The 12,828-nt window shown below is 38.5% G+C and overlaps 3 protein-coding genes across 3 annotated transcripts in view; 1 reads left to right on the plus strand and 2 right to left on the minus strand.

The window, feature by feature from the left end:
• Nucleotides 1-890: 890 nt before the first annotated feature.
• On the minus strand, nt 891-3,047 carry LOC140148404 (probable E3 ubiquitin-protein ligase DTX3). The gene is made up of 3 exons (XM_072170334.1): nt 2,264-3,047; nt 1,787-1,998; nt 891-1,320 (listed from the first exon to the last, which is right to left on the minus strand). Exons 1-3 carry the CDS (start codon nt 2,918-2,920, stop codon nt 1,245-1,247), a joined length of 945 nt encoding a protein of 314 aa, XP_072026435.1. The 5' UTR covers nt 2,921-3,047; the 3' UTR covers nt 891-1,244.
• LOC140148403 (uncharacterized) lies at nt 3,013-10,839 on the minus strand. Its single transcript, XM_072170333.1, has 4 exons — nt 10,593-10,839; nt 6,903-7,134; nt 6,080-6,165; nt 3,013-5,307 (listed from the first exon to the last, which is right to left on the minus strand). The coding sequence occupies exons 2-4, from the start codon at nt 7,123-7,125 to the stop codon at nt 3,013-3,015; spliced, it is 2,604 nt and encodes an 867-aa protein (XP_072026434.1). The 5' UTR covers nt 7,126-7,134; nt 10,593-10,839.
• Nucleotides 10,840-11,105: 266 nt separating this feature from the next.
• Nucleotides 11,106-12,828, plus strand: part of LOC140148405 (protein mono-ADP-ribosyltransferase PARP14-like) — a 28,817-nt gene continuing 27,094 nt past the window's right edge. Inside the window, exon 1 of the mRNA XM_072170336.1 lies at nt 11,106-11,640. Within this exon, the coding sequence (XP_072026437.1) occupies nt 11,433-11,640 (208 nt within the window). The 5' untranslated portion in view covers nt 11,106-11,432. The remainder of the gene's footprint in view (nt 11,641-12,828) is intronic.

Raw genomic sequence — 12,828 nt, forward strand, 5'->3', positions numbered from 1 at the left:
CGTTTTATTATTACGATGGAAACATTAGTCGAACACGTATGCACAGTACGTACACGGCGTGCGGGATACACATACACACACACCCAGAGGCTCGTACCGTATTACAACTGCGGGAGTAACATGCATGGGCGCTAGTAGTAAATTCCAATTTTCTATGCTTTACCTCACTTGTTCGGCTCAAAATTAAAAGGGGACATAATCTGACAGTAAACGCTAACATTTTATGGAAAATACTAATCTATTTTTTTTGTTATGTTATAATATGGCTTTAATAGCAAAATGTCTTAAATGATGTGATTGATTAAACATAATGAAACTTTTTAGATGCGTAATAATGATATCATTTTCATTTACGTATATATACAGTATAGACTGGGTAGAGTATACTATTCATATCTTTTACATTGATGAAATTAATCATGACTAAGTGTCAATTATCCATCCATTCTATTTGGGCTATCAATAATTATATAGCCAGGAACAATCGGAGTAAATAAAAGGAGTGCATAATTATCACAACCGTTTTTGCATTCACCTAAAGTCACCTTTGGAAAGACATTAATTCTAAATTTGAACTCTATAAATTGTGATACTTGCATTATCAAAATACAAACTTCGACTTTGAGTTTAGTAGATTATTGATCGACCTCACATGCACATTATTTGAGTGTTTAATTATAGCATAAAGACCCAACAAACAAAATGCTTTAACAAATCAGATGTGAACTACAGGTTTTGAACAATTAAGCTTGACAATTTACCATTTACCGTTACTTATGTCGAAAAAATGGTAAATTGACGCAAAATGGTGCAGAATTGAGCTGAAATTGCCTCAATATACAGTGTATCAGTTCTCTTCAACTATGAATCTCAAATATTTTGCCTTTCTCTTTATTAATGTTGTGTTTTTTATTCAGAGATGCCACTCAGTTTTACTCAAAAAACCTAAAACTGGTGAGAAAAGCACGTGAATGCAAGCCAAAAAGCCCCCAAACGGGCTGAAAATAAAATAATCAGTAAAAACGCGGAATTCAGACTCACAAATAACCTGAATTCAGGCTAAAACCTGAAAAGTGGCATCTTTGTTTATTCGTTTTCATCGTATAGGATGCAAATAAAAATAATTCATTGGTAATTGCATTCCTTGCGATATTATTATAAAATGCCTTAAACTGATTGTCAATACCATTTACACGTAATCTTCCTTCTTCTGAACATTGGCCATATAGAGATGGTCAAACTTCTCACTTGATTCCTTTGGCGGCCAGCTCTTCTGTTACTCTGCTCAGATACGTAGGATCAGGATATCCAAAGCTTTGTCTGCAGAAATTGAAACGAAGTGGATATTCTTAGCCCATATCATACTTATAGTTTTCGAGGAAATACATTGTTTTATTTGGCAGTCATGATTTGCCATAATCATGATCAAGCATAAATAATAATTATGCATAACGTAAACCGTTTGACACATGTCATGGTAACTGCAAACAAAACAATACTACGGTTTATCATAGAATACGATGTAGAAATTAATATAAACATCCGATTCGTTTTTCACAAGGTTTTTCAACAATTTCAATTTCACCGTCGTAACATTAATGTAAAGGAGGATAAAAATCCGCACCAGCATCTCCCATATCAGGCTTAGAACACCCACTACAGGAAACAAATACATGTTTTTGTTTTTTGGTTTTTTTTTTTGTTTTGTTTTTTTGGTGGTTTTTTTTTTTGGCCTTACACGTGAAATATCAACCCCGCCGTTAAACATGCTAAAACCACTACTTACGCTCCACCATACGTGTTGGTCTTGTGGTGTATATCATTCCACGTAACAGTATTTCTAGCTCCAGATGTTACCGATGTCCCGATAGTGAATGTGAGCTTAGCGTCAAATGCTTGCTTTAGTAAACGTAACACCTTTTGGCCTTCAGCGTTGTTGGGCAAGTAAGCCGTCCTGCTTGTTCCAGTGTAGCGGTTTCCGGGCTCAGGATGATTAGACTGTTGAAATTAACATGCAAAGGTTACAACGTTATTGATTATTAAATCGGCAATATATCTAAACTTGGTAAATTGGAAATTTCTCGAAATATTAAAAGCGAGTACAAGTTTCATCATTTTCATAAGGAAATGTATTTTCTTTTCCATTTCAATGTTACGTTTCAGTAAACTGACATTGATACATGTACGTGCTTTAGGATTCACATTATCGACATTTAATTTAATGTTAAAACTAAAAGGTATCACATTTGAAAATGAAACTTACTCCTTGGGTTCCACCTCCAAAGCTGTAATTGATGGTGATAGTCCCATGCCCTTCATAGCCTGGTAGACTTGAGTAGCGTGATTCACTGACATTCATCTGTCCAGGCGGTTGGTTACCCTTCATCGCTCCATACACCACGCCGCACACAGGACACACAGGCTTGTGTTTCATGGCTTGATCCAAACACTCCTTGCAAAACTTGTGCTTACATTTTGACAGGTCTTTTGGTTGCTTGGTATCATCGAAATCCTCCAGGCAGATAGGGCATCTCTTATCATCATCGTCCGAGTCTTCGGATTCATTGCCTTTACTTTGGTCTACTTTGACATCTGTTTTATCAGCACTTGCCGAACTTCCACCATCAGAGCGACCGTGCCTCACATTGCCACCGTCACGACCAGCTTTTCCATGATCAGAATACACATTAGCTCCACTCCCACCAAAGTTTGCATATGTGTCATCTACAATTTCGCCTCTACGAGCAGAATTTTTGAATTCCTCTCCGAATGAAGATTGAAGGGCTAAGGTGGATTCAAAGTCATGGTTAACAACATGTACTTCTCGAATGTACTTTGGCGCGTAGTCGTCAAATTGACGAATGGCCTTTGTAAATGCCTCAGAACACAATTCTTTTGAGCGAACATCTGGCGGGAACATAGGGAGAGCAATCCTCTTCAGATGAAGATTATCAGAATACCTCAAGCAATTGAGAACCACATCCGTAAGTCTGTCGAAGAAATCCTGTCGGCTTACAATATTCTGTTCTTCAGGAGGAATGACAAAAATAATTTTGACATTGCCAGGTCATTGCCGTGGGTGTGGATTATATCTCCTTCTCTTAATCCAAGTCCACTTGTTTTTGCGTCGAGGTCATCCTTGCTCAATCTAGCTGCCCTTGCAATTGTACTGGCAAGTTTGCCGCTGTTGTTGAGCATGCTATCGGTTGGTACAATAATACCGTCGACGTCCTTGACTGATTCAAGAATATCTTGTTGCTCGACGATTATTTGAATGTTACCAGTAACATATGCTTTTCGCTTCTCCATCCCGGTGTCATCATGTGAATCTGCTCTATGTGCATTAGGGTGGCGATTCATCTCTACATCACTATTCAAATCTGGATTGTTTCTTGCTGTTTGTAATTTCTCTGTCCAGAAAGGCTTATTTGATACTGTGTCGACATCACTGCTGGTGTCCATCCGCTCATCAGTGTCGTTTGTTGTTAGCCAGTTCATCATCTTTACAATAGCATCGTAAGCTTCGTCGTCCTTGTTTACCAAGCAAATCGAGTTGATTGCCTTGTGCGATTCCATTTTGCTGTACTGCTTCACAGCATCAATTAGAGCTTTGGCACAAACTTCCTTCGGACCACCAAATGCCCCAGAACTGATAAGTGGTACTGCAATAGACTGTGCTTTCAGGTCGTTTGCTTCGTTTAAACAATTAAGAAATGTTACGTTAAGTTTGCTGTAAAATTTATCTTCTTGGTTTCGGTCGTATCCTGTGTTTCGAGAATACATAGGACCATAAGCATGCACAACAAATCGGCATGGTAAATCATATCCTCCACTACTTACACACTCGGTTTCCAAAAAATCTCTTCTCTTTCTTCGTCGAATCTCTTTACACTCAACCTCCAATTCTCGACCTGCGACACGAAGAAGGGCTCCTCCGACTCCCTCATTGAGAGTTAAATCGCCATTTGAAGGATTCACAATGACATCGACATGCTGCCTTGTTATGTCATCTTTTCTGACTATCACTTCTATACCTTCGTCTGTTTTAAAACGTCTTTCTTCCGCCAATTCACTAGCGCCTTGCTGCATCGACGTTGCCCCAGCATAGCTGGCTCTACTTTTACTTAACTGTGCCTCACTTGTGTTCATACTAAACACTGAACTTGACGATGACGACGCTTCTTGAGGATGTTTTAGTTTCCGAGACTTTGGCTGAAGCCCAGTCATCTTTTGGAATTCCTTCATGGCTTCCGAAACTTGCCTTTCTTCACCAATGAACGTAACTTCATCATCAATGCTATCTTCGATCAGTACAGATGATTGTTGTTTCCATACATAGCTTATTGCTTTAGCAATCTTAGACGATCCAATACCGTTACATGAAATTGGTTTGATGATAATATTTTGAAAACACTTCTGGTAGAGCGATATAAAATCATCTGCAGCTTGATCTATTTTTTTCGTTGGTCGTTTTGTTACACCACTTTTGATGTATACTTCTCCCTGTCCTCCTTGTTTTTTGTCGGGGATACATTCTATTTTGACTCCGTAATTCTGGCGTATTTTGGCCATATCCTTCGTATGCTTGTCTTCTAAATACTTATACAGAAGTGTGCTCACCGCAAAAGGCCCCCTACACGAATCGTCTGAAGGAATTGTATCTGCATTATCCCGTTGATTTCCATATTCCACATTGTTTTCAAACTCGCTTCCCATGCTATACGTTGCTGAATTACTTGCCGATGTGCTTTCTGGATGGTTACTAAATTTAGCTGCCATTCGGTGAGAGGGATTCCGCTTCGCAGCTTCTGGAGAATTCTGACGCATATTGAATGACCCTTGTGTCTCATCACTCGTTGATCCAGCTTGAAATGCCTGTTCAGCTACATGTTCCTCGTCGATCGCCATATTATCATCATGATCAGATGTGTTTTTAGCCGTGTATACTTTTGGCCTCACAGATCTATCCACTGAGTTACCCCTTACTTCCTGTTGTCTACGGTGATCTCTGTCTCTGAAGCCTACATTCATACGTTTGTCGTCACTCTCCTTCTGACTCCCATCTTCATTTTCAAGTGTGCTTACGTCGGGTTTATCATCTAGTTTCAGACCTACAACTTCGGCAACGACATCCTTTACTGCGTCTATATATTGTGTATTCGGAATTCCTATGGTTGCCATTGTGCTTGATTCCTCAAGATGGGCACTTGCATTTGCTTGTAATTTGTGCTTAAATTCGTCTGTCTTATCACGCGGTAACAGACTCCAATAAAACGGGTTGATAACAAGTTGGACCTCCTGGATCATCTGAAAATAAATAATGTAAAGCAAATAAAAAAATAGATGTTAAAGTTAATTTAGAAATGATTTTACATTAATAATATTAATTAGGTTAATAGAAAGATTAAATATGGTCCAAGCCAACTATATAGCACGTTTAACGGTGTCCACTGTACAAAAGAGATACACAAAATCAAGGAGGCAATCCTTTAAGATCATCCCATCCCAGTTTGGTCATGAACTATCATGGTATTTTACGGAGATTGATTAATAATTCATTGGTAGATTGACCAACGTAGTTATCTTTAGAGCCACTATTTCACTTTTTTAAGATGAGCACTCCTGATGTAATTCTCCGTGAAGATGAAAATTCACGTCCTCGCAGATCATCTCAGGTCTAGGAATTATAAAAGAAATTATATTATCAGCATGCTCCTCTGATGTCTCTGGACTACGGGCCAGACGTTGGTGAATAAGATTAGAAATCATTGCACATCAGTAAACTACAAGAGTTCAATTTTTCTTTGAAAACCCACAGCTGGCTAAACTGCTTTAAAGGTGGAGTGCATGAGTGCCATGACTTTTGTTTAAATTTAGAATTATAGCTTGCATAAATATTTGGTGTTGATTCAAGATTGAGTTCGCTTCAACTAAAAAAAAAGGTGTTGGAGAGTTTCAAAGCATCCAGGAGCTTTTGTTTCCATTCATGCGCTAATCGAGTTTTTGCCCTACTTAGTGCAAGCCTAATGATATATAAATAAGTACTTGTATAACGATTGACACATCGAATTTTTCTTACCTTTGGGAGAGCTTCAATATCAACATCTACTTTGACGCCATTTCCAAAGTCTACTACATGTTTTGACCTTATCAAACGTACAATATCTATAGTTATAGGAAATAGAAATTAACATCAATATGTGACTGTGATATACCTATGGATATGTACTACATCGTCAACAAAAGTTGCTGACATGTCAGGTACCGAGGTTTCTTGCCATTCACCTACCTACACCAAAATCAGTCATCTGAACAAGAACTTGATATTGGCTACTTTTTGATTTTTAGTTTCTTGGAATATCTACCTTTGCACATTGGCGTATTTAAATACCTTGTGAAAGACTAATGAAGTGCTTTTAAGAGGTGGGTATGAACGTTTGGGCAGTATTTTTTGTGGGACATGAGAGCACAACAGGCATATCGAATTGCATTCTGAATACGAAGAATGAATTTTCTTCCAAAACCCCATTTTTGGCTCAATTTCTTCTTTTGTTTTAAAAGACCTACATTTTGATCTCATTTACAACTATTCAATAAGGCTTGAACATTTTATGTCATGTTATTTGTTAGAAACTGCTCAATGAAAGTTGAAACGTTCACATGCTATATTTTTCATGATCTTTGCTTTTTCTTTATGGGAGACAAACTGTAAGGGAGTGATAATAATGGGAGTTTTTTTTTTCCTGTACCTTTCATACCTGAATTTGATTTGATATGTTGTTATCTAATTTACATTTGTTTGCTATGTTAATATAATGAGGTTATAGCCTACAATTTTGGGTATGTTCACACGTAAAATGACACATTTATTCCAATGGAATCGTCTATTTCAATTTGCTTACCCGCATTACTCTCAGTGCTGAACACAATGATTGCCTTTGTGGAAGATCCCGGTAAGGGATAGAGTACTTTGTCGACATCACCTCCGCCGAGCTTTCTCTTTTGAAAATGGATTTGAAGTCTGTCACAGATTTTCTCTTTGGAGCCTGTAGGTAGTACCTCATTGAATATTACTAACAAAGCCTGTTCTTCTAATGTTTCCTCTGAAGACTCCTTGCTTGCCATGTTTTGGAGCTAAGTAAGAAATGAATAAAGAGGATCCCAATTAAACCAGAAGTCTTGTCTGCTCTTACGATTGTTTGCTTTCACAATTACCTTGTGCAACAGAGGTTTTGTTGACAATATGAGAGCACATTGTCCAATGTCCATAATAATTTCTTGCAAAGTTCAAAAAATCAGCAACCCTGCCCATACCCCACCTGACCTCTTACCCCATCTCTGTTCTAATCCTATCCCTTTCCCTACCATACCCAACTCTATATCACACCCTCCCCTTCTACCACACCCCTACCCTTATCTACATTGCCCATTACCCCTTACCCATGCCATACATCACCCTACCTACACTTACCACCTCATCCGTATCCCAGCCCTACTCTCCCACCCTACCGTCACCACCTTTATCTCAACCCTACTCCACACTCATAACCCTTACCCCAACTCACCCTTCCTAACCTCCACCTCCCACCACACCCACCTATACCCCACCCCTAATTGCACCCTACTCCACCTGGTCTATTGCCATTTGGTCTAATACCATTTTGTCTAATTCCCATTTAGTCTATATTCAATTGGTCTATTACCAGAAAGGCTAATTGCTGTCTGGTCTAATAATCATATAATATTGTTTGGTCTAATAACTGGTTTGTCTACTAACCATATAGTCTAATAACCATTTGGTCTAATATTTCTTTAATAACCATTTGGTCTTATAACCATTTGGTCTAATAACTGTTAGGTCTAATATTCGTATGGTCCAATAACCAGTTAGTCTAATACCATTTCGTCTATTTATTAATAAACTAAATGCTTCTAAGACTAAATGGTGTGTTGACCAAATGGCTATTAGACCAAATTGCTATTAGACCTATTGGTTATAGACCAAATGAGTATTAGACTAAATGGATGTTAGACTAAATGGTTTTAGCCTTATTGGTGATTAGACTGAATGGATATCGGACCAAATGGTTGTCGGACCAAGTGGTTAAAGGACCAAATGATTATTGGAGGTAGTTGATATAGACCTATGGGTTTAGACGAAATGGATGTAGACAAAATGGATATTAGACAAAATGGTATTAGACCAAATGGCAAATCCCCCTCCACCTTACCCCTTCCTCACCCATCTTCAGCCCCACCCATACCTGCACCAGCTGCACCAGTTAAACTAATGTAATTGAAACTGTAGAGTCTTATATATTCACTATACCCGCTTGTTTCGAACCTCTTCAACTGGGTACCCACAGGAGCCACACTTAGAAACAAGGCGGTTCTTGAACCACAAGTCTCGTCTGCTTTTGTGACTGCCTGCTTTCACTGTTTCTTTTGGAAGCAGAAGTAAATGAGAGGCAACAAGCTATGGTGATTTGACCCCAAATGACCCCAAAATGACTAACATTTTTTGTCTCGCTTCAATGGTCGTTCCCAGTAAATTTCATGAACCTGCAACAATGTATGATTATTTGACCCCGGATGACTCTAAATGACCCCAAAATGATCTTGACATTTTTGTCTCACTACAGTGGTAGTTCCCACTAAATTTCATGAACCTGCAACAATCTATAGCGATTTGACCCCGAATGACCCCAAAATGACCTTGACAATTTTTGTCTCGCTGCAGTGGTCATTCCCAACAAACTTCATGAACCTGCAAATTAGGTACTTTATTACCATATTTGGCTTTGAAAATCTAATCAGGTTGAGAACCTCTGGCTGCCCTACTCCCCCTCCAAGTTACATCACTGTACCCCATATGGATCTCCAGATAATATGTTCACATGCTAGTTGTTTGATATGCATAAATTATGCAAATTGGGTACCGTATTTATTTACCATATTTTGTGCTGAAAATCTAATCAGGTCGAGACTCTCTGGTCATGCTACCCCCTAACAAGTTTCATCACCATGCGGTTCTCAAGATAACTGTTCACAATCACAAACAAGTTCTCCGCAGTCAACTTGTCCATTTTGCAACTCCCTCCGGCTTGTTTGTTTGTTTAAACGGTTGCTCCGTATGGAGACAGACACGCTTGAGTCCTGGTGGGACCAAGCTGCAAACAAAATGCTCAAGCCAGGCTTTTTATAAGTATGCTGGCCTACAAGTGAGAAATAGATTTGAAGACAAAGAATCAAGTGAACAATTTTTTGGCGATTTTAGTCCCCCGCATAACTCTGAAAGCCCCTCTAGGTCCCCAGCAGGAAAAGATTCTGGACACGACGGTGTAACATACTTTTATGTTAAAAAAATTAGCATTTTGAGATATGAAAAGGGCCCATATAAATATTGATCCGGTCTTAATATGATGAGTGTCACCCCCGGGTGGGGAAACATTTTTATTAAACTTTTGACTTCTTTCTCTTTCATTTGACACCCTCTGGGATTCATACTTTTGTGGCATTAAAGAAGTCCATTTCAAACCAAAGCGGTTTAGGGGATGTCAATGTCATTTTCTTCGGCAGGGGTGTCATGAATATGTCGGTGACCGAGTCATTTTTATGACCCCCCTATCGCCGCAAAAAAAATTTATGACCCCCCCAAATCGCGGGCAAAATTTTTTACGAACCCCCCTTCAGCGGACCAAAACTTTAGAGCGAAGAGAGTGCGGAGTGCATTAAAATTTCGATCGTGTGTGTAAAGAAGGCACGCGGAGCGCACACAAATTTTGCATTTAATATATAACGAAAGATTGTGCGCACATTTTGATTGTCAAATTAAAAAGAATGTATAGCAGCATAAAAATTTTGAGTCCCCAGCCCTTAATCATTCTATAACCCCCTATTTTGGGTGTTAAAAAATTATAACCCCCCTATATTTGGTCTAAAAATTTTATGACCCCCCCCCACCAGTATATTCATGACCCCCCCTTCCGAAGAAATTGACAGCCCCCTTCCGTTTGGTCTGAAATGGACTTCTTAAAATGCCACAAAGGTATGAATCCCTGAGGGGTGTCAAATGAAAGAGGAAGAAGTAAAAAATATAATAAAAATAGGCCTATTTCTAGTAAAACAACTATTAAATTACACTGATATAGGCTAATAGTATATACCATTTCATGGTTCAGCAAAAAATTTATTATAATTACTATTATTAAATTATTAAATAACAAATTTATTATAATTATTATAATATCAAATGGCATGCTCGTATAAAATAAATAATACACGTCTATTTATCTGAGTAATACATAGGCCCTACTCACTGTCAGAAATTAATATTTTGTTCTGGGTCTGATTATTCGGAATATAGGCCTACCGTACTCACTGTACCATACGGGTAAATTATAATTAGCCTTTAGGGCCTATAGATTGGAAAATCATCATGATATTGACTAAATAGTGTTAGTCATTGGTAAAAAAAAAAGTAATTTAGGCCTATGTATTTAGCATGTAATTCTGTTCATTTTATACCTGATCTCATGTACCTTGTCTTGTGTTCATTTCGGATTTTAAAATTATAATTTATTAAAGCTTACCTTTTAACCAGTACCGGTAGGCTAGTGCTGAAAGGAATAATTTGTACTGGTACCGCACAGAGAGCCAGCAACCCCCTATATTCACGCAAACAAACTGACAATGTAGTCCCACGTAACTGCTTGTAGTTGTACGTAATCGACAAAAATTGTGATGTCGGCCATTTATATTGCCTACGCAGGTATATTAACAAACACTATCGTTACATGTATGCACTATGCTTTGTACTACCCAGCAAACTGCGCTGTACATTGCGACGTAAACTGTATTTATACTACATTGCTCAGCGTTGGCGATTGGTTTTTAGCTAATTAGGTGGGCGCTTTTTGTTGTGGTGGGAAAAGTGCATTACCTCATTAGTCAAATATCAATCGCTAGTCGCTCAATGATGGATTATAAACTCATTTCAACCTTGCGACACATAACGCTGACCTGGGGTTTCCCCGAGCAGGGAATGACGCACTGCTTTTTCTGATTGGTCGAACTTGTCATATGACACAAAACAACCAATAACCAGGAAGTGTTTTTTTGGGATTTCCCCACGTAGCTTTTCCGTACATTCATGCAATTCATATGCACGTAAAGGTCATCATTTTCATTCGACTATCGCCATGTTTTGCATTCGCTTTAACCCGTTAAAGTAGCAAAATTCATCGTGTAAATTAAAGCTTACCACACGTTTGAAAGATGGTATATTGCTACGCAGCATGATGGCATACTGAAGCAGCTACCAATGTATAACGTGCAGCTGACGAGCTAGCATACACGTACACAGACTCATTGGTTTGTCTGTTTGTGAAGTCAAACACTGAAGTGTATGAATGAGTGATCAAGCTTGAACAATGGCAACGAAGGAAAAGAACTGCCGTATTCTTGTGGGGTTTGGTCGAGACCCAGGGAAAGACACCACTAAGTTGTGTGACAAACTAACTATCTATTTCCAGAGACAAAGTGTGTCTGGTGGATGTGATGTTAAGTCTCCTATTCAGCTACAGGAAACGGATAATGGACAAATCAGGGCAGCTGTTGTGTCATTCGATGACATTGAAGGTAAATATATAATGCCACAAGTGCCCACAAGACTAGAAAAAATCAAGTCAGGATATATTTGGGCATTGACAAGATAGGACATGGCATGCTGAAAATAATAAATTAAAATAATGTTAAGAAATAAAAGCTCTGTGGTAAAAAACAAAACAAAAACTTTGTAATAATGAGCCGATCATATATAAATCATTGCATAAGGGATGGTGCAATAATTATGTGTACCCCAGGGGTGGTGAATTCTCCAAAAGGTCTGCCAAAAATCGCTTGCTCCCCCTTTGGCCATGCCAAAAATCTTTGCCCCCCACACATGCAAGATTTTTGGGGAATCTGAATTTAAAACCTTTTAAATTGTCGTATCATTGGAAATTGTGCATTTTTGAACATGTTCCTAATGTTTTCCTACAACTTTTTAGGGCGTAATATAGAAACGGTGCCCAAAATATCTGTGCCAAATATTGCTTGCCCTCAGTGGCGGTGCTACCGGGGAGGGGGGTTACGTAAATTTCCACTTTTTGCGTTAATTTTGCGCAAAATTTGTTGATTTGCCTCCCGAAATTCAGTTTGCCCCCCCCCAAAAGAAAAAATTCCTGGTGCCGCCACTGCATGCCTTGCCCTTCCCCCTTTCGACCTGTCAAAAATCGCTTGACACCCCTCAACCTGTCAAAAAATTGCTTGCCCCCCCCCCCTATATTTCACCACCCTGGGGTACAATGTACACATAATTATTGCACCACACCTAACTGAGATCATAAATAATTTAATAACATTATCAATCAAAACTTTTTTCCCTCCATCCCAGCCAAAAAAACAAAAAAAAAAAACAATGCCATTCAAATTACGGTATACTGATCAAACTTTTTTTAATGTATACTTTAACATTAAAAAAATACAGGTGATTCCTTCAAGAGGCCACTACATTTCAGAGCATGTGTGGACGCTTGAGTGACATAGAAAAACTGTCTAGCTCAGTTAATTAATATAGGCATTTTGTTTTTAATAGCGAGAACCAATCAGAGCAAGTGTTAGAAAAATCCATACCATGAATTGATTGTGTATAATGTGCACTCTGGCGTGACTCCGCATACTAACTACGCACAGTTCTTTCTCACACATTCGCATCGCGAAGGTTGATGCATTTGGTTCCATTTTCAAATATTTTTAGTGATCTAAAAACAGCAAAAATCACATAAT

This window comes from Amphiura filiformis, chromosome 3 (assembly GCF_039555335.1).
Source record: "Amphiura filiformis chromosome 3, Afil_fr2py, whole genome shotgun sequence".
NCBI lineage: Eukaryota > Metazoa > Echinodermata > Ophiuroidea > Amphilepidida > Amphiuridae > Amphiura > Amphiura filiformis.